Raw genomic sequence first — 20,393 nt, forward strand, 5'->3', positions numbered from 1 at the left:
AAAATTGACAGTCGTTTCAATCGCAAAATAATATATTGTTGATTTTGAGTTCAATTCAGAAAGGATTTGAATTTCAAGACTCATTCAATTTTGGTATCGGTATGCCATGAATAAGCGGAACCGCATTGGCAGCTCTCAGAACCCAGGCTCGCCAGGTACGGGTGGGTATGCGCTCCAGAAATGATATACCGAGGTGAGCTTGTGACGGTCAGTTGAAATGCTTAAGGTATTTCATCTTTTGAGAATCTCTCTCCTTTTATCCTTTTCTCCCTCATTATGGTATATTGATTTGCATTGTAATACTTTTAATTATGGCCTCAAACTTAAAAGGACGTGGTAGTCAAGCTACACCTGCAGAGATATCATTAATTCATCTAAAGAATTGCTTGGTTAACTTGCCTTCATCGTTATCTTCATTACTAGTTAATATCAATGCTGTAAGTCGCACCGAATCTACCTCATAATCATACGCTCACATTCCGTAGCTTGCACAAAATGTGATTGTAGAGTTGAACTACCGACTTCCACCTCCGCAGAGCCCAAATCAAACGAATGGCGCCCCGACTCAACGATCCATCTTCGTGGGATGGACGGGTATGCAGAGCAAGCGCAAGCTTGCACCAATTGTTGGGAGGGATGGGATAAGTGGCACTAGAGGATCTGGCAGAGAGCAAGAAGTCCAGGTTGTAGAGATAGATGCAACTTTTGCGCGAACATTGGGAATATCAGATGGACAGAAAATTACAGCGACTATACACGTCGACCCTCCTGTCGCCCATACAATTAATATTGAGCCTTTGACGCCAGAAGATTGGGAAATTATAGAATTGCATGCAAATTTTCTCGAACTCAATTTCATCAATCAGATTCGCGCATTGCCAAATCCAAGCTTTACTTCACCGAGTGGTTCATCGCACCTGCCGCATCCTCTTACGTTACACCTTTCACCAACCTCGACTGCCAATATTATAGTCACGTCCCTCCTTCCTGCTCCGCCATCAAATATTGCGTTCACAAAACTAGCACCAGATGCAGAAGTTATTGTAGCCCCGAAAACAAGGTCGAAACCATCACGAAGTATGGGCGAAAATATGAGTGTATCTTCAAGGAAAAGTGTTGGCGGACGAAGTGTTTCTAGTACGGTGCGTCGGAAAAGTGGACGAAGTGAAGAAACGAAGCCGGCTATGTATTATAGAGGAATTGACAGGGCACTTTGTGGGGAGTGGTTTGAAGAAGAGAAAGATGCAAATGATGGAGGATTGAAAATTTGGGTTGACGGAGACTTCATTCTCGGTGACTCCTTGAAAGGGCTCACTTGGGTCACCGTTACCGTTGTCAAGCCTGCTACTTTACAGGAGCCAATCGACCCACAACGACAACAACAAGAAGATGAAAATACCGGCGTTGCCGGGAAGCCTGCATCGAAGGTAGTAGCTAGATTGATGACATGGGATGAACCGCCAGACCAATACCATGTGGCCCTATCGAGTTCACTTTGTGCCTCTATGGGGTGTAAAAATATGGTTGGAGGTGTGATAAGGGTTGCGCCTGCCCCATCCCAAGCTTCAAAGCCAACTTTTCAACCCACTTCTAAATCCGGTACTCCACACATCAAGATATTTCCCTATACTTCCAGTACGGGAAAAGCGAGTGAAGGTCTCAAATTTGGTGGAGAATCGAAAGCTGAGCGGGAAGAAGCTGCAAAATCAATCATGAAAATGTACAGCAAGAATGGTTCCAACAGCGGCATTTTTGAAGGGCCATTGACTGATGGCTTAGTACTCGGCAAGCCATCAGGTTCTGAATTCCCATCAAGTTGGGAAGGTGGAATGATTCGTCTGGAGCAAGGACCACAAGAGTCAGGGAAGCAGCCTTGTAATTGGTTTCTTGGTTCGGAAAAGAAATTCAGTCTTGAGGTTCAAGCCGCGATTCCAAGACCCTTAACCCTTGCAGCAAATGCGATCGATGGTCTTGGTGCAAAAGCTCCTGTTCTTGTGGGAATTGATAACCTCATAGAACAACTACACTCACACCTTTCGCACTTGTCTTCCGTATTACTCACTGGTGCTTTGGGGTCTGGCAAAACAGCAGTAATTCAACACTTGGCACATCGTTTACGGCAAGATAGCAGATATCACACCACATATCTTTCATGTCGAAAATTTGTTACAGATGAGGCACGTGTCTCAACCATACGTGAAACATTTGATCGGATTTTTTTGGCTGCCTCATGGGGTGCAAGAATCGGTGGAAAGTCCATTGTGATATTGGATGATCTTGACAAATTGTGTCCCGCAGAAACAGAGCTTGAAGTAGGCAATGATAACCTTCGAAGTGATTTAATTAGCGAGAAGATAATTGCAATTGCTAGAGAATACTTAATTGGGCATCGCAGTAACGTTGTTCTACTTGCCACCGCTCAAGCGAAAGAGTCACTTCACAAAAATATCATCGGTTGTCATTGCGTGCGAGAGATTGTCGCCTTGAAAGCTCCAAACAAAGAAGGACGAAGAAGAGTTATGGAAAAGGTTGCTTTGGAAAATGCCATCTCAGAAATAACGACAAAACCAGTGGCATCTGGTAGCCGCCCAAGCACAGCTGATAATAGCGAGAAGTACAATGATGCTGACTGGATGGGTGGTTCGAGTATGGAAGGTACCAAGAAATCTGAAGGCGATGGTTATGTCATTGATCAAGATCTCGATTTCTTAGACCTAGCTGGTCAAACTGATGGTTACATGCCTGGAGACCTCGTCCTTCTCGTAGCACGAGCTAGGAGCGAAGCAATGATTCGGACAGTTTCAAGCTCCCTACAAAACGCCGATAGTGGTTCTATTCGACTCACCCGAGAAGATTTTGACAGTGCTTTGAAAGGATTCACGCCAGCGTCGCTTCGGAATGTCACTCTTCAGACTTCCACTACAACTTTTGACTCGATCGGAGGATTACAGGAGACACGAAAAATTCTACTCGAGACATTACAATACCCTACTACTTATGCGCCAATTTTTGCACAATGTCCACTGCGATTGCGATCGGGACTACTTTTGTATGGATTCCCAGGTTGTGGTAAAACTCTTCTTGCAAGTGCAGTCGCAGGAGAATGTGGTTTGAATTTCATCAGTGTCAAAGGACCCGAGATTCTCAACAAATATATCGGTGCTTCCGAAAAGTCTGTTCGCGATCTCTTCGAGCGAGCTGAAGCTGCTAGACCTTGTGTACTATTCTTCGACGAGTTCGATTCTATAGCTCCTAAGCGTGGTCATGATTCTACTGGTGTAACTGATCGGGTAGTCAATCAATTGTTGACACAAATGGATGGTGCTGAAGGTTTATCCGGAGTTTATGTACTTGCAGCTACTTCGAGACCAGATTTAATTGATCCGGCATTACTCCGTCCAGGTCGCTTGGACAAGTCCCTTATATGTGATCTTCCAAATGTGGATGATCGTTTTGATATTCTCAAGGCACTAGGCAAAAAGCTGAAATTGTCCGAAGAAGTCCGAGATAGTCCTGAAGGTGGGCTGTTTGAGATTGCTCGTAGGACTGAAGGCTATTCCGGTGCAGATCTCCAGGCTTTGATATCCAATGCGCAACTTGAAGCCATTCATGACGTACTTGGCGATCATGAACAAGTTGAAGTTGGTGGCAAACGTAATGGTGCAAAGACAAATGGGGCATCCAGCGGACCTCGAAGCTTTGTGCAGTTCCGCTATGGTGAAGATGAAGATCGGACAGAAGCCGAGACACGTGCAAAAGCTGGTAACAATCGCTCCAAACAACTTGCTGAGAAAGCTGCCATTACCGCCAAGTTAGAAGAGATCAAAAAGGCAAAGAAGAAGGAGAAACTGAGAGCAAAGGGTATTGATGTTTCGAGCGAAGACAGAGGAGAGCAGAAAGAGGTTAAGAGTCAACAAGAAGTCACGATTCTCTGGAAGCATTTAGTAAAGAGCTTGGAGGGTACAAGACCAAGTATTAGTGCCGACGAGCGAAGGAGATTACAGGGAATATATAGGGAGTTTGTTGTGGGAAGGAGTGGGGATATGCCGAATGGACAAGGGGGAACGGAGGTTGGTGGGAGGTCGAGTTTAATGTAGGGTAGAATATGGTATGGTCAGGAATCTCAATAATCTGGACTGCAGTCTGAAAATTTAAGGCATATGCTTTCCGAATCTAATAAATCTATTTCTAACATTGAACTACTTCCAGAAATTCAAAACTTATATCTAGTCCTCTAGTCTAGACTATTGGACACCTTAAGTATGCGCGCGGGAAAGTAGGAGCTATTGAGATTGAGGTCGTTTTCTCTTTGATCTGTGGTAAACTTGGTACAGTATAGCAGACTGTTATATTTCAAATCGCACCTACCTGGCGTGGGTAGCTAGCATAGGTAGGAAGTATCTAGAATGGCTGATCCCTCTCTCACCTGCTCGCGGCTTCTTAATAAATCGAGCTTCTTGCACTCATTGATTTTAACATAAAAGTGTGAAGATGCCACAATGCAGTTGCAAGTGCACATTAAACTTTGAAAGATTGTAGTATTGCATCTGTGCTATCTTCATTTTGAGCAGTCACTGTGAGAAGCAGTAGCTTCCACATGTTTATGGTACCCAAATAATTCACACATTCATTGTCAGCATATTATCAGTGATGATTTGGGCTACATGAGTACTGAAATCCGCCTTCTGGCCTCTGCAGTGAGGTGAATGGTAAGCTCCTCTTACACATGTCCCAATTTGACATTCAATCCATTCCCTTGCCTAAAAGAAGCCCTACTTGTCATTATCAAGAAATGATAACCTATTCTCTGAGGACCACGTGATTGAAGGTGCCGTAGGAGCACTGCCGTACGAGCTGGCATTTCGGCTCTCTCACATACGATTATCACTACAGCGATATAAATAGGCACTTTATGTAGACCAGATCTACTTTTCGCAACCTCATTCCCAAGCTGAATTACCATCTTGAACGAAAATCATCAGCGCTGTGCCAAGCCACAACAATGGCGCCTCCTAACCCCAACCATCTTGGAGTGATTCTCAAAGCCTCAGCAAAAGCAAGCCCAGCTGTAACTCTATGGTGTATCGCGGGAGCATGGGGTGAGCTACTTGAGGAAGCAATACAAAACATCAACCCATTCGACAAAGCAAACCAAGCTCAAGTCCGCGCACAAATCAAAGGGGACCATCAGGGCGAGGTAGTTTGGATAGTGATGGATCCGGATAATCTGGCTCATCGTCGAGCTGTCGCATATGCGTTTTCTCAAGGCAAATATGGAACTACACCTCCAAATGTTGATTTTGAGAATATGTATAGTCAGGATATGGCGCTGATGGCATTTTACAAATGTAAACGGGCTGTGAAGTATGAACATTATGTGTGTAAGATGAGATGTCTAGGGAGGGAACCGCGACTCTCGAACTACAGTATTTTACCCCGGAACGATGAGATTCCAAGTACTATGCATGGACTTGGTGCAGGTACTTACGGAGATTTTTTGAGAAAGGCATTGCGAAATTTTGATTACAAAGATGGTGCCAATTGTCGTAGTGCAAATGCAATCATGTTGATTTGGCTGGCCAGACGAAGATTATATCATTGGTATTCGCTGCAGGAAGCGGTTGAATATAGTGTATTGGAAGATGAGGCTTTCTTTCAGCCAAGAAGACCTTTTTGGAGTTACTTTCAGATGTTTGGTTCGGCGATGGGGGGGGAATGGGAATGAGAGATGCGACTGCTGGAGATACTTACTATCCGAGGTGGCTCGGTGGGTGAGAATGAGATTTAATAAGGAGGTGTACATGACCAATTGGTTAGGAAAGAGAAACGGGGTTGATGGTGGTCGTCAAACAGCCGAGATGTAGGATCATGGTTTAGTCGAGAGTGGTCAGGGAGGGCTGGGTTCTTGCACGTTAACACTCGCTTTTTCTACTTACTTTTCAACACTCAATATATGGCATCAGTTTGTAGCTTTTTGTTCAAAACTGGACTTTAGTAACAATAAGTTGGCATAGCTAATCATCAACTATAAATAAGATTTGCATCGAACGTCATCATAAACTAATAACCCATCGTTTGGCTGCATATGCTTCTCAGACGTTTCTCGTGCATTGATGTATAGAATGGTTGGAAAATAAACAAAAGATCATCAGTCCATCTTCCACCAGCAGATTGCTTGCACAGGTGGCTATGTTCGTTTAGGGAGTACCATAACGACCAAGAGTTAGGGCCAGTGGTTCTTCATCCATCATGAATCATACGCGTATATTTGGTCTTGACCTCACAGAGGCTAGAATTAAGTAACAGAACAGATGAAATTCATTTTTGATGCTTGAATTATTGTTTTTATATTACAGTCGAAGAGGAGGGAGCATCCAGTGCTATCAAAATACCCCTACCAACTTGCAGATACGTTCATACCCTCTGAAGAAATTCTCTCAGCCCACATGCGAAGTCGGACGAATGTATGCCAGCATACCCGCTAAAAGCCCATTTCGTCCATTGAATCTCCCACAATCCCCATCGCAATGTGTCTACCCCCAGCGAGCACCCCCCAGCGAGCCTTGTTTGTGTTATGAACTCGGGTATCACAGACTCCCTTCAATTCGAAGGTATCCCAGGCGCATAAAGAAATGGAGTGATGGTATTGCGCAAACTCGAAACTCATTTCTTTCCTGAAATGTAGCCTCGCTTCTGCCATAGAAGAGCCCGAGCATTCGCACAACTTTCCGTGTGATTGAAATGTTCATCTATCGTTCGAACTGGGGAATTTAGCGTTCCATCTACAATCTTTCTTACTGAATCGTCTTCAAAATGTGGTTTCATCACGCGTGTTTCCCAAAATTTATGCCGATAAGTGGGCCACGTCTTTGACCACAAAGTAATGCATGGTCTACAATAGTACCCTCTCATGTAACGGTGCGATTCAGAATCTCTTAGCAATGGGATCCTGACGGCTACTGCATAAGTGGGTTGAGAACGCTGATCTGGTTCCCAATTTCGGCTGTGTTGGGAAGGTTGAGATTGATCCCCGGAAGCAGTATGGTATCGTCTTGTTTTATATCTTCTTCTGCTGCACATATCGACAACTTTCTGGGCGCTGAAACATTCGACTACCTCTGTCGTTCTAGTTGGAGTTCCGAGACAAAACATCTTCGCGAAAACAGATGGCAGGCCTCTGATGGAAGATGAACCGAAGCATTCAATTGCTTGAGTTTTGCGTATGAGAGAAAACTCTGGTTCAGTAGACAAGCAGAAGAAACAGCACCGACTACCAGTCAAGGGAAAAATAAGAACCGAAGATTAAACAGAAATTGCAGGAGGATGAGCTTAATACACGAGCTATAGTTGCTCCCGAGTGGACATGAATTAATCCCAGTTCAGCGATAGCCTTCAGGAAACTAGAGGCTTTTAACGTGATTTCAGTAAAGGGAAACACGGAGTCGACGGTGGTCTTCGCTGCGCAGCTTGCTTGACTAAATGTTACTATGCTTTCGAAATCGAGGTTCTTGCATATCTCTTGTTGTATCTCAAGTGGAAAGGCGTCGAATGCGCCAGCAGATGATTGTCTCTCGGTTATTGGTTGTTTGGTGATAGTCTTGACGGATGGGAGTTTTTCGACTGTCACTGTTCCCCTTATATCGTGCTCAATTGTCCTAGTAGAGAGTACTTCGAAGCGCCGATCTAACTCCTCTTTGTTGCCTTGAGCGTTCATGGTCGTGAGATTTTGAGGGACTTGTATGCTATGATGAAATTAGATTGTAGAATTGACGAGAAAGAATCAAATTTCAACTTATTCACGTTCTCGGGTGTATAGGCGATTGTATTGATTCCCATAACATCCAAGGGTTCGTAATTGTGCAAGGATCAAGCCTCGCTAGCAAAATATTTATTGATTGAACTTTTATTATATCATATTCATTCAGATTGGGTGTTTTAAGATACGGTTTTTGCCGTGTTAGCTCCTCTTATTCAGCTTGTGACATGGAAGAAAGAGGATGCCGTCTCTCAATTTCAATAAATCTATACTTGGCAATGCACTTGGAGTCTCCAACACTCCAAAAATTCCAGAACCCTTAAGCCTTCAGCAGAAACTTCAAGTTTCTGGAATGCTTCAAAACAGATTGTTCAGATGGTTTGAACGACGGAACTTGCCAAGAACTTTGATTCATTGTATTTGCTTTTCTAAGAGTTTGGTGCACCAGTGTACAAGATAGCACCATTCACTTCAAACTCCTCGACAACCTTCTGTCCACCGTCCCTTGCTATCATCCAATCTGCAAATTTATGAGCCATGACTATGTTTTTCCCTCTCGTGCCTACTAATATATGTGCAGGATTCAATAATGGATCATCTGGGGCATCTGTGCTCGCTTTCTACACAATACATTAGCTCAATACACATCGTGGAGATGAAACCGTAGCATACAAAAATACTCATCTTGTCTCTAACTTCTTCTTCAATACTTAACCATGTACCCTTATCAGTAATTGTGTACTCGCCTAAGACGCATGCAGCCCTCAACGCAGCAAATGGAAACTCTATGTAGCGATGATACCAACTTGAATATGGATGTGCCCACGGAGTTTGACCGATAGCTGTCCAAATAGAAGATTCTTTGATATTGGCGGCGGATTTATCGTATCGGGATAAGAATCTAATGTTTGGATTTTCTACACAAGCCATGAATAATTGACCGAATAGATCAAATATTGTAGAGCTGTCTGTACTATCAAGTGGAAGCCTGGCAGGGTTTTGTTTCGGTCCTAGAAATAATCAGAACGGGATAGATCATTTCAAACGGAGCTTGGATATGGTCATCAAGACGAGACAGTAAGCATAATAGTCACACATAATCAGCAAACAACCTACCAACAAGCAACCAATGATCTCTCCAAGCATACTCCCTCCTCTCTGCAATTCCCTGCTTTAAAGCTATCTCCTCTGCAGTCTTATGATAAGTGATGCTACAATCCGCCGCTCTACTTCCTAAATAGTTGAAACTTGCAGACGTATCTGATAATAACCATGCGATACTGAATCGTGGACAACCTGTTCTGTCTATCTCGAACTCGATAAACTCATTGGCAAGAGCGCGAATAAGTCCAGATTGTCCAGCTCCTCCAGTTGCTATGCGGAGAGTTATTGGTGGGGTGGATGTTGGAGTATCTGGACTGGAATTGCTGCTAATATTGAACGAGAGACCGCTGTAGATCTCAGCGGGAGTGATGTAGGGTTCGGGAGAACTGAGGTCCACTTTTGTAGATGCCATTTTCTGAACTAGTCAGAAGTGGATTGGCAACGTTTTTATATTAGTTTGCTTATCTAAATGAATGAATCTGGTAATTGGCTCAGCATGCCTACATAAAGCAGATGATTGTATGAATGGCTCTCAGATAGCGAAATTAAAGGATAAGTCCAGAAGCAAAAAAGGGAAGCATCTTGTTTCAAGCAAATGCAGATAGTACAGCTGTGATCATTTATGTATCTTGAGTCCGCAATCCTCAATGTTGATAATGCGAGCTACGCGTGGGGGTCAGAGGCGGGGTACACCTCATATTAGCGATCAATTGCCTAATTGTCATAAATCCCGGTAGCACTTGCTCTTCCTGGTATTTCATGCATAGATTAGACCTCAAAAACACCCTGCACGATTACCACTGCATAACTGCAAAAAAATAAAAAAATCGTGAAAACTGCTAATGAGGTATGCTATTGGGTATCTGTAATAATTATGAAAATCACCATTCTCGTTGCCTACCCAAGACTTCGAGTCGTTTTGCGAATAATGGCCAAATGTGCCTCAAATCTACCAAACATAGCCTCAGACGCCTACTATTATGATTCTCCTAATGATCCACCGATGCCAGATAAAATGTTATCCACACCCCCGACTTTATCTCCCAACTTTTGTTTCGTTGCTCTATATTTAACTTGCCATCTCCTTTCCTTCAAAACCCAGAGTTCTGACTTCTTTCCCGAAACAAAGACTATGAGTACCTGTCGTCCTCAATACTGCATTCTAGATCATCGCCTCGTGATAACGAATCACCATTCTCCCCTATATCTATCGCGTCAATCGAAACAGAGAGATTGCCAAGTCCTTGAGCTTGCCTCGAAGCAATGTACTCATCAACGGCCTTTTCCGAGATGCCATTAGCAGGTTCCCACGTCGGGTCCCAATCTCCATCCCAATTAACAAGATACCATACTTCTTGCTTCTTGTCACCGTCATTCCATTCGTACTTGTGATCCAAGATTGATTTTACATCCCATGTTGGCGGTTCGCCGCCAAAAGCTTCTCGTGAGTCTTTCTGTTCGCCTTCGTCTTCATCCAAATCTTCAATCGCATCCTCATTCTCATCCTGTGGCTCCATCCTATTACCAGGAGAAGATTCAAGCCGTCGACTTCTACTTCTAGAGCTACGAAGATTGAAAGCATCGCTTCCACGCCGTGCACTTGATCTTGGCTCGAAGCTTGTTTCATAATTCTCCATGGTGGGTGATCCAGACCTCTTTTTCGAAGTTTCCTTGTATTCGGCATCATAATACTCATCGGAGACCTTTCCAAGTCTTCGCGTTTTACTTCGGGACTTTCCACTTGACCCACCTTCTCGCCCTATAAATGGAGAAGATTTGCGCTTCAAACTAGACGAAGGCTCGTAATTTCGATTCACATCAAGCGTCTTCGAAGCAGGGGTTTTAGTACCAGAATCCTTGAAGTAATCAACAATTTTAGATTGAGGCTTCTGACTTGTGCCTTGAACTGTACGACCAGTGGACTGTTTGTCACTTGATAGAATGGGTAACTGAAGGCTCGCTGAAGATTGTTTCTGGGTGCTTGAACCTTTTTCGACCTTTATGCTCTTTTTATTGTTGCTAGCATTGGCTTTTAAATTGTCGTATGGGTATGCGTTTACACTCATGCCAGGAAGAATTGCAGCTTTCTTGGGACGATCGTGGGGTGACATCTTGAAGGATTTGTACTTCTGTGGTGATTGAATAGGGGTCTTGTTTATGTGAACCTGACTAGACCGCTGCGTTGCCGGACTCGTAACTCTCAGGATAGTAGACGGAGTCATAGCAGTGTTAGATATCCGGGTTGGCTCTTGGTTGAGTTGATCATCAAGCGCTAAATCGGTATCTTCATCTTCCTCTTCGCTCGTCGAGTCGGCAATTGTATGCTCCAACATTGCTCTTGGTGCTTTAGCAAATGACTGAGATAGAGATGGTTGAGATAAGGATGGCTGAGACAAAGAAGGCCGATGAGGATGTGAGGTAGTGGGTGAAACAACTTGAACTGACACCACTTTCCGAGGTCGTCCAGGTCCACGCTTCCCACTTGGTTGATCGGATACTGGCTTGGGTGCTGGTTTGAAAACACTCGCCATAGACTTAGGTCTGCCTCTCTTCTTCGGCATTCCTAAAGCCTGATACTGTTCGGCATCCTCCTCCTTGAGATCATCACGTGATTTTCCAGCTTTTTTCAATTCTCGCAATACTCTTGCTTTTTCTGATGCTATCAACCGAGGTTGAAGTTCTTTAATGAGACGGTTCTCTTCTGCGGTGCTTCGCTCATGCTCCCAGTTTTCCAAAGTATATTCCGATACATAATTGCGAATATTATTTGGGTGTACGATAATGCGATTATGTGGCTCTTGTTCGTAGCCCACTAGGAAGTGGCTAGGATTGTTTGGCTTCGGGTATGGAAAACAATCAAGAATAATTCCTTTTAATTCGTGAGGAGGAATGAGCGAAATTGGTTGAAGCGGTGGACCGCTATTTGGTTTATAAATCGGTCTTTCGACTACTCTGAAATCGAAGGCCAATTTTGATCTTGGTAAACACGTATCTTCCCCGGTGAAGTCTGAATTATTTTCGGAAGACATTGAGAAGTCTAATGGACAGACCGAAAAAATTATTCTTCAAGGAGACTCTTCTCTCCCCTTAGGGAAATTGATTCCGTTAAATAAATCGAAATTGTGTTGAAGAGAATTGAAGTTCAGATTGTTTTAGAGATCAGATTAACTTAATCTAAGATCAATAAAAACGTTAATCTTTCTACTTAATTTAGATTAATCTTCAACTTTCATTCAGAAATAAAGATAAAATTAAAAGGATTATCTTTATAAGAAGTCTCCTTAATTTTCAATAAAGAATAAATAAAGAATGAGTTTATATTCAATCTAAGAATAATTCAGATAGAAAAAATAAATCAATAAAGAAAAGAATTATAAACTTAAGTATAATAAGAAAAGGATTTATAATTGATTTAAATAAAAGTAATTTTATTAGTAATCTAAATAAGCTAATTAGTCTTTAATAAACGATATTCATATATAGTAGATTGTTTTTACTTGGAAAATTAAATTAAATTCATCAATTTTTTTATAGGATTTTTCTTTAAAAAAAATGCATCTTCCGATATAGTCTTTATTTTGTTATTATTTACTATTATATTAAATATCGAATATTTCACTTTAGTTTCAATTTTTAATAATTAATGATTATTTAATTGATCAAATGACTCTGAGATTGAAAGAGTAATAATACTTCTAAATAATTCGAGTAGTAAGTTCAGGGAGTCTTTCTTTACTTTTGAAAACGTAATGAAAATTATCTACTTTACTTTTATCGACTTTTAATCAGTCTGTTTACTTTATGTTCCTTCTCTACGATCTCTGATTACTAAAATGAACCATCATTGTCTTGGTACCTACCCAGCTAGTTTCAAGCTCTTGCTGCGCTAGCTCAAAATCCGTAAATAGTACCGCCGCCCTAAGAAACATAATAACCGGTTCGAACCCATCCATCGATATCAAAATACCAGGATCAACAACCAAGCTCTCAAGAAAGCTTTCAATTTTCGTCATCACCACAAAAACTCACCAGAAGTTGCAATCACCTCTCTCTATCAGAATGCTGTATTCAGCGCCAACATTAAGAACAGCAGCAGCTAGCTGCCGCATACAACCATCATTCCTCACGTCATGTACCTATCAAACTGCATCAACTACCCCTCTTCGCACTCCAGACACTCAAACCCCAAGCTCGCGACGTCGAGTTCTGGTTCCAAACTATAAACGCAATGTCACATTCCAATCCAGTACCTCTTCTACTCGTTCTGCATCCACAACTGCATCTTCCTCACCAACCAAAACCTCAAAGTCCAGCGCTGCGCAAACAGAAGTTCTAGATTGGAACACATTTTTCAAGCTCCGTCGAACCCGTCGCTGGTTCCAACTCGGTTCTTCTATCGGTACGGGATTTGGTGGTTTCGCAATTGGTGCGCAGATTCTTACACATACGGATATGGATGCACTGGTGGGACAAATTCCATTGGATCCATTCATTACATTGGGATTGGTAACATTCGCATGTGGAGGAGCTGGATGGTTGACCGGACCAATTCTGGGGACTGCGGCGTTCAATGTAAAGAACAGAAAGTTTAGACAACAAATGGATATTAAGGAGAAGGAGTTTTACGCGAGGGTTAAGAAGTATAGGGTGGATCCTAGTGCGAGTTCAATGGCGAATCCAGTGCCTGGTACGTTTGATTTGAGGTTCATGTGAAGAGGAAAATGAATGATTGAAGAATACTGCTAATTGATCTGTTTAGATTATTACGGCGAGAAAATTTCAAGTGTAGCCGGTTATAGGCAATGGTTGAAGGATCAAAGAGCTTTCAACAGGAAACGACAAACATACGTGTAGAACGCAGTCCAACTAGGAACGCATAGGAAAATGGTGGAAGGAATGGCGGGCTGTAATGATTATCGTTTTTCATGGCAAGCAAGGACATCAACTTAGCAAGCAGTTGTACGATTTTGGCGTTCATGGAACCACTCCTTATGGTGCTTCACATCATGCACTTTTCGCACACAATACCAACTCAAATATCAATCTCGCTCCTTCAAATATTCAAACGTCTTGATTTTGCCACTGAGTCTAGTATTCGGGCCAAGAGCTATCTACCTGTTCTTTCCAAGATCGTAAACCTCCTTTGATATCACCAATATATCTGTCGCCTTTGAGATCCAAACCCATTTCTTTCATCTTTTTTGTGACCACTTGAGAATCGTTGCCAAGCCTACAAACGACATATATAGGAGTTTTCGGGCTCAGACCATCGGTGAGCGTTGATAGTGGGCGATCTTTGTTGATTCTGTTGCCTTGAAATGATGAGAAAGGTATATTGTATGATCCCTCAATATTACAGATATCAAACTGCACTTTCTCTCGAACATCAATCAGCAAATGGCCTTTCTCTTTCCTCCTTATCGATTCTTCGTAATCTTTTGCCTCAACCCTCTCTTCATCACTCAACAATTTGACAGGATGCGTCATACCGCAAAATAAGACGTAATCCATAGAGCCAGACTTCAGCTGCTCAAGAGACAACTGAGATTCCTCTCCACAAGCGAAACAATTCAATCTTCTACCCTTCAAACGGACATTTCTGAATGGCGATGTTCCACTTGTAGAGAATAGTAACATTGTAGTAGGATTCGTCTTGGGGGTAGAACTCGTCTCTATACCTTCCCCAACGGCGGCCAATTTCCCAGATGCGATAAGTTTTATAGCTTCCAAAGCTTGTAAAACTCCCATTACACCTACAACGGGTCCGATAATTCCTCCATCGCCACAACTCGTCACGGCTTCGGGTGGAGGCGGTGTGGGAAAGACACAGCGGTAACATGGACCACCTGATAGATCGCCAGGAGGTAAGGCAGGATTGTTCAAAACTATTAACTGGCCATCTGTTCGGAGAGCTGAGGCTGAAACGAGTGGCTTTTGGAGAAGAACACATATATCTGAGATGAGATAACGGGATGTGGGATGGTCAGTACAGTCGAGAACTAAATCATAGTCTTTGACTATATCCTGTGCGTTTTGAGGCGTAAGATGTGTTTCGTAGATATTTGTCTTTACATTTGGATTCAAGCTAGAAGTTTGTTAATATGTATACTCGTCAACATTTTGAGGGAGGATCCTTACCCAGATATATATTTAGCAATACTGACAGCCTTATTAACACCCACTCGGTCTGTGCCATGCAATATTTGACGATGTAAGTTTGACTCTTCTACAGTATCTCCATCGACAATTCCAATGGTACCAACTCCAGCACCGGCGATATACGCAGCAGCCGGACATCCCAAGCCTCCAGCTCCTACTAGGAGAACAGAGGCCGATCTAAGGCGTAATTGCCCTAAATCATGATTAGTAGAGTATTCAAAAATTAAAGGATATCTCCAGAGATCCAACAACTAACCTTGAATACCAATATCAGGCACAATCATCTGTCTTCCATATCGTTTGTATTCTTCCAAACTCATGGGCCATTTGCTTTCGTCATGAGTCACGAGACCTTCTCTTTCTGTAACTTCAGGATCTTTTGAGTTGACCTCTTTCCCTTCGATACTCAATAATTGTAGTTTTAGGGAAGCAAGTTGAGTCTCGGCATCAGCTATTTGGCGCCGTAAAGCACTTGCCTTTTCCTCAGCGGAATTCATATCGGTTTCCTGTGGATGTGATTTTTATAGCGCGGGTGAGTAGGTAAATTATGAAAGTCGCTTCATAAAAATAGTTCAGACAACTTTTTTTATTCGCTAAGTTAACCTAGAACTTTGAGCTTTCAATGCACCAGTGAACATTTTTACCTCACTGACAACTTTCACCAATTTTCAAGCAATTTTTTCTGTAAAACTTCAAATTTCAAGAGATAATTAATTCGCGATCATGGTACGTCTGGAACAATATTTGTCTTTCCTGATTAAAGTCGCGAAACTAACTATTCTCACAGGCGCCCACCGCACCCAAAAAGCGAAATTCTTTGCGCGCGAAGGCTTCTCAGGCAGGCTCAGGTATCCACGTTCCACCTGTGCATCGCGAAGGTGCCGTTATATCAGATTCATTCATCGAGTCCAAGAAGGACAAACGAACGATTAAACATTCCGCCTTTGTCAACCGTATCGAAAAAGGCAATTCAAAACCTCTCAAGCGCAGACGTCCAAACAAGAAATTGGTTACCACATTAGAAAGTCTGGCAGATGCACTACCAGATTTCGAGGGAGAAGGCTTGGAGAAGATTAGCAGAGGAGAGAGTGGAAAGATCAAGCAAAAGAGTTTGAAGAGTCGACCTGGAGCAACGAAGAAGAGGGAGAAGTTGGAGGCTATGGAGAGGGAGAGATTTGGAAAGAATATGGCACAATTGGCGGGAGTTACGGAGGAGAAACCGAAAGACGTCACTGCTGCGGAGGGTCAAGAAGTACCAGCTGCTTCGGGGACTGCGAGTAGATGGGCCGCATTGAGAGGATTCATTTCACAAACCATGGAGCAGAAAGAGGAGTTCAAAAAGCCTTGATTCTTTTACTTTTTCCACCGGACATGGACATATTTTCTGTTTTGAGATACCCAATTACCACAAGTATGGTACGTGTTATTATTTTACTTTCTATCAATTTATAAACGATGGACCTAGAAGCCTGTTTTTTTTTTCACATGAAAGAATACCCACAGATACATCTCATGCAACTTGGCGGAGTAATATGTATCATTCGAGTGGATGAGAGGGTTCGGTATATCATGAATCGCGTATATGCACATTGCAGCCGACTGATGATACTGCCGATGTCACCCAAACATTGGCAAACATACAATCTTCTCCACCACCATCAAACTCTAGACCCTCCGAAACGTCTGACACAGGGAAACAACAGTGCTTTCCCGAATGATTCCGAAACTCTTTCTATGATAAACAATCACGTGAAACAACTGCCCCACCACCTTCCTGACGTCACTTGCTATACAAAAAGCAAACGGTACCTTCAGTGTTTTGACTCCCGTTCATAATTTAAAAGCTCAATTGGGATTCATAACTTCTCTAAACAATTCAACTTTTCACTATGACCATCTCTCCAGAATCTCTCTCACAAATCCCAGCGTCATTCGCCAGTGTCTCTGTTGGCACATCTTCAACCCCTCTTTCCTCTAAACTTTCTGCAATTTCTTCTGCAGGCTTCACAGCCATTGAACTTGGATTTCCTGATCTCCTTTCCTTCGCTTCGACCTTTCATCAAAAAGAAATTAAAGAAAATGACTACGATTCATTATGTTCAGCCGGAATCGAAGTCAAAAAACTATGCGAGAAGAATAATTTGAGAACAATGATGTTACAACCATTTTCGAACTTTGAAGGGTGGCCAAAGGAATCGAATGAGAGGAAAGATGCTTTTGAGCGGGCGAAGGGTTGGATTCGTATCATGGAGGCTGTGGGTACCGATATGCTGCAAGTGGGAAGTTCGGATTCGCCGGATATTTCGTCAGACTTTCATGTTTTGGCGGACGATTTGAGGGAGTTGTGTGATTTGCTCGCGGAACATAAGTTTCGTCTTGCTTATGAGAATTGGTAAGAAACCCTTCTTCCTCTCTTTTCCTTTTCCATCCCATCCCATTCTTTATCGACACAAGCTGACACTCCTCGCCTCTAGGTGCTGGGCAACCCACGCCCCCACCTGGGCCTCCGCCTGGGAAATCGTCAAACTAGTCGACCGCCCCAACATCGGTCTCTGTCTCGACACCTTCCAAACCGCCGGCGGCGAATACGGCGACCCAACCACCTCTTCAGGACTCATCTCGCATCTAGGAACCCAAGCAAAACTCCACATGAATTTCACCCAGTCCCTACAATCCCTCACCACCACCGTTCCCCCTGAAAAAATCTACCTCCTCCAGATCTCCGACGCGTATAAGCCGCCTGTACCTATCCCCACCACCCCTGCTGAAAAGGAAAAGGAAGAGCTGAGAGCGAGGGGTAAATGGAGTCATGATTTTAGACCATATCCATACAACGGGGGCTATCTACCTATAGTAGAAGTAGCAAGAGCGGTGCTCGGTACGGGATTTAGAGGATGGTTCAGTATGGAGGTTTTTGACGGGGGCGCGGATGGGAAATGGGAGGGAGTTGAGAAGATGGATTTAGAAGCGTTTTGTAAGGGAGCTATGGAGGGGCATAAAAAGCTGTTGGAGGAGTGTGGAAATCCTCCTAGTACGGTGAAGAAGCTTCTGGGTTAAAGAGGAAGCGAAGTTGACGAAGATGTTGGAAATATCAAAATTGTAAAAACAAAATATCGGTCGCACATGGTGCACCAGTGGGTGTACGGACTGACAGGACACTACAAAAATTGACTTTTGAATATCTCTTGATATATCAATTCATTTATCTTAGAAATTATTACAGTTATTCAGTAGAGAGAACAATCAAAGCATGAAATTTAATATCAAACAATTGAAGAATGAATATGTTTAAATTTTCAAAAGTCGAGGAATGTCCCTTCAATCCATGCACCCACTGATGGTGTCGTTCTAGACAACGTCATGCATGGAGTTACGTTCAAACATATACTTATTAGCGTTTCAATATTGTTTTGGTTGCAGGAAAACAACACGAACACCAAAACCATCATTCACCACCCGAAGTGAAACTGATTATCATGCTCAAATTTCATTGATTCCAGTAACGAGCCTGTGCTCTATCTCTCCTTTAATATGAAGAAGCCACTCCCAAGCAACCATTAACCCTAGCAAAAGTCTCGCCACTTCGTACAATTCGTACCATTACATGTCCCCCTGCCACCAAATTCACAATGCAAGTCTGAATTCATCGCTAGTGAAGCTCGCAACTCAACTCCCAAAGCATGTTTCATCCCCATTTGTCAGAACGCAAAACTCGTCTTGTGTGATTGTATAAAAATGAAATAGCATGCAATCATATCTCTTGTGCCTCGTATCGTATCGCTCATCTCGCTCATTATCCCAATGCAGCCATGTGGTAAATCCGTAACGCCTGATTTCTTGAAGTTGTATTCATGTATGCGTAGCTCAAGAATCGATTCGTGGAGGACTTCGATTACCCTTTTGGTAAGGGGATGAGCTGCGACTTTCATCTTGCCTGTAATTCTGTTAGGAGGAATCCATTCGGATTGCCCAAGTTGCGCAGCAGAAATGTTGAAGATGGTGGAAACTTACGATCTCCTTCTCTCTCCCTCCTTCCTGTAACCTTCAATAATTCTCAGCATCTCCTTTCTAGCTCCACCCGAATCCACAAGCTTTCCTCCCATACTCATAGAAACCTTCTCCTTCGCGTTCGCGCACAACAATCTCTTCAACAACAAATGGCGCATGATAATACACACGTAAACTCCACAATCACTTCCATTTTGCTGTTGTGGAGTATCCTGCAGATTTAGAAATCTCAACTGGCGACCCAATAACTGACCTAGTTTGTAAGTCGTCGTATTCGCTTCTTCATAATTCGAGGGCGAGAGAGAATCATAATGGAATGCTACGCCGTCGATAACGGATACGAGGAGGAGTGTCCAGTGGGATCCACCTTCTGCTTGGGAAACATTGCGATTATCGTTTATGGGAAGGAAGATGTGAGTGGTGAGACGAAAGTCTGGAAGAGCGGACCTGAGTAGGACTGGGTTTTCGTGCATTCGTAGCATATATGCCATGGAGGGGCGGAGTAGGACGATATTGGAAGAGGGGTATCTCTTGAGGTATTCGTTCTCGAGATATCTGTTTGAAGGGAATGTTTAGTAGTGGCTTTTGTAAAGGCAACTATCTGCAAAAAGTGGAATGAAGTTAACGTACTCCTGCCAGAAGGCTATCGTCTGTCAAAGAGTGCGTCAGTGATGATTTCGGAGGGAGGATAATAGAGTGAAAGTATACATTATCCGTGAGCCAGTCATCCTTCAACGTATTAACGTCTTCTCTTGTCACTGTTATCGCCATAGTTTAGTCTGCCAGTTCGTGGTGTCTTTTTCAGAATTATTGAGAAAACCTACATCGTACATCGTAATCTGGAAAGTGAGTATTAGCAATATGCCGCAGCAACCCCACAGCGACGCAAAAGCGACCATGAAAAGGCAAACTCACAACTCAGATATGCATCTTCAGGAGAAAGCTACAATGATTGCGTTTGTCAGTTCCAGGTTGCGCATTGCTTTATTGCTGCGACTGCCCTTCCGCCGGAGTCACCAATTGACAAGCAGAGTTCGCATGTGCTTGATACATACCGAATTGCCCATATGCTTGGATAATCTGCCACCAAATGGGTGGAAACCACTTCCTTGTGGCATAGCTCTTTCTTTCTATTCTAGTTTGAAAGTATTCTTTTCTTATTTTTTGCTTCAAATGCAGGTGGCCGTATGGTTGCCCTTTATTGTAGGACGAAAAGACTTTTTGGGCTTCGGAACGCGGGGAAATCGGATTCTTCGAGGATAGATAGGTATGTCGCTAGCCAAGTATTGATAAAAACAATGGGAAAAAACAAACAGAGGTAAGAACTGAAGTCGATGATTCCTAATGAACCTTGCGACCTGGAAAA

At 43.0% G+C, this 20,393-nt stretch overlaps 9 protein-coding genes across 9 annotated transcripts; 5 read left to right on the forward strand and 4 right to left on the reverse strand.

Moving 5' to 3' along the window:
* Nucleotides 1-311: 311 nt before the first annotated feature.
* On the forward strand, nt 312-4,097 carry Bfra_000092 (putative peroxisome biosynthesis protein (pas1 peroxin-1) protein; the record flags this gene model as incomplete). The annotated part of the gene is made up of 2 exons (XM_037330540.1): nt 312-437; nt 486-4,097. The coding sequence occupies 2 exons, from the start codon at nt 312-314 to the stop codon at nt 4,095-4,097; spliced, it is 3,738 nt and encodes a 1,245-aa protein (XP_037196873.1).
* Nucleotides 4,098-5,002: 905 nt separating this feature from the next.
* Nucleotides 5,003-5,725, forward strand: Bfra_000093 (uncharacterized protein; the record flags this gene model as incomplete). Its single annotated transcript, XM_037330541.1, has 1 exon — nt 5,003-5,725. One exon carries the CDS (start codon nt 5,003-5,005, stop codon nt 5,723-5,725), a length of 723 nt encoding a protein of 240 aa, XP_037196874.1.
* Nucleotides 5,726-7,270: 1,545 nt separating this feature from the next.
* On the reverse strand, nt 7,271-9,272 carry Bfra_000094 (putative extracellular tungstate binding protein; the record flags this gene model as incomplete). The annotated part of the gene is made up of 4 exons (XM_037330542.1): nt 7,271-7,742; nt 8,210-8,376; nt 8,429-8,766; nt 8,873-9,272. The coding sequence occupies 4 exons, from the start codon at nt 9,270-9,272 to the stop codon at nt 7,271-7,273; spliced, it is 1,377 nt and encodes a 458-aa protein (XP_037196875.1).
* Nucleotides 9,273-9,990: 718 nt separating this feature from the next.
* On the reverse strand, nt 9,991-11,889 carry Bfra_000095 (uncharacterized protein; the record flags this gene model as incomplete). The annotated part of the gene is made up of 1 exon (XM_037330543.1): nt 9,991-11,889. The coding sequence occupies one exon, from the start codon at nt 11,887-11,889 to the stop codon at nt 9,991-9,993; it is 1,899 nt and encodes a 632-aa protein (XP_037196876.1).
* Nucleotides 11,890-12,919: 1,030 nt separating this feature from the next.
* Nucleotides 12,920-13,714, forward strand: Bfra_000096sa (putative presequence translocase-associated motor subunit protein; the record flags this gene model as incomplete). The annotated part of the gene is made up of 2 exons (XM_037330544.1): nt 12,920-13,547; nt 13,620-13,714. The coding sequence occupies 2 exons, from the start codon at nt 12,920-12,922 to the stop codon at nt 13,712-13,714; spliced, it is 723 nt and encodes a 240-aa protein (XP_037196877.1).
* A 234-nt stretch (nt 13,715-13,948) lies between these two features.
* On the reverse strand, nt 13,949-15,516 carry Bfra_000097 (putative molybdenum cofactor biosynthetic protein; the record flags this gene model as incomplete). Its single annotated transcript, XM_037330545.1, has 3 exons — nt 13,949-14,945; nt 14,999-15,212; nt 15,276-15,516. The coding sequence occupies 3 exons, from the start codon at nt 15,514-15,516 to the stop codon at nt 13,949-13,951; spliced, it is 1,452 nt and encodes a 483-aa protein (XP_037196878.1).
* Nucleotides 15,517-15,727: 211 nt separating this feature from the next.
* Nucleotides 15,728-16,367, forward strand: Bfra_000098 (putative atp-dependent clp protease protein; the record flags this gene model as incomplete). Its single annotated transcript, XM_037330546.1, has 2 exons — nt 15,728-15,745; nt 15,807-16,367. Exons 1-2 carry the CDS (start codon nt 15,743-15,745, stop codon nt 16,365-16,367), a joined length of 564 nt encoding a protein of 187 aa, XP_037196879.1. The 5' UTR covers nt 15,728-15,742.
* Nucleotides 16,368-16,908: 541 nt separating this feature from the next.
* Bfra_000099 (putative 3-dehydroshikimate protein) lies at nt 16,909-18,076 on the forward strand (the record flags this gene model as incomplete). Its single annotated transcript, XM_037330547.1, has 2 exons — nt 16,909-17,411; nt 17,494-18,076. The coding sequence occupies 2 exons, from the start codon at nt 16,909-16,911 to the stop codon at nt 18,074-18,076; spliced, it is 1,086 nt and encodes a 361-aa protein (XP_037196880.1).
* Nucleotides 18,077-18,785: 709 nt separating this feature from the next.
* On the reverse strand, nt 18,786-20,145 carry Bfra_000100 (putative ulp1 protease family protein; the record flags this gene model as incomplete). Its single annotated transcript, XM_037330548.1, has 6 exons — nt 18,786-18,953; nt 19,031-19,582; nt 19,658-19,677; nt 19,736-19,785; nt 19,943-19,970; nt 20,083-20,145. The coding sequence occupies 6 exons, from the start codon at nt 20,143-20,145 to the stop codon at nt 18,884-18,886; spliced, it is 783 nt and encodes a 260-aa protein (XP_037196881.1). The 3' UTR covers nt 18,786-18,883.
* Between the last annotated feature and the right edge of the window lie 248 nt (nt 20,146-20,393).

The sequence above is a fragment of the Botrytis fragariae genome (assembly GCF_013461495.1).
Source record: "Botrytis fragariae strain BVB16 chromosome Unknown tig00000001, whole genome shotgun sequence".
NCBI lineage: Eukaryota > Fungi > Ascomycota > Leotiomycetes > Helotiales > Sclerotiniaceae > Botrytis > Botrytis fragariae.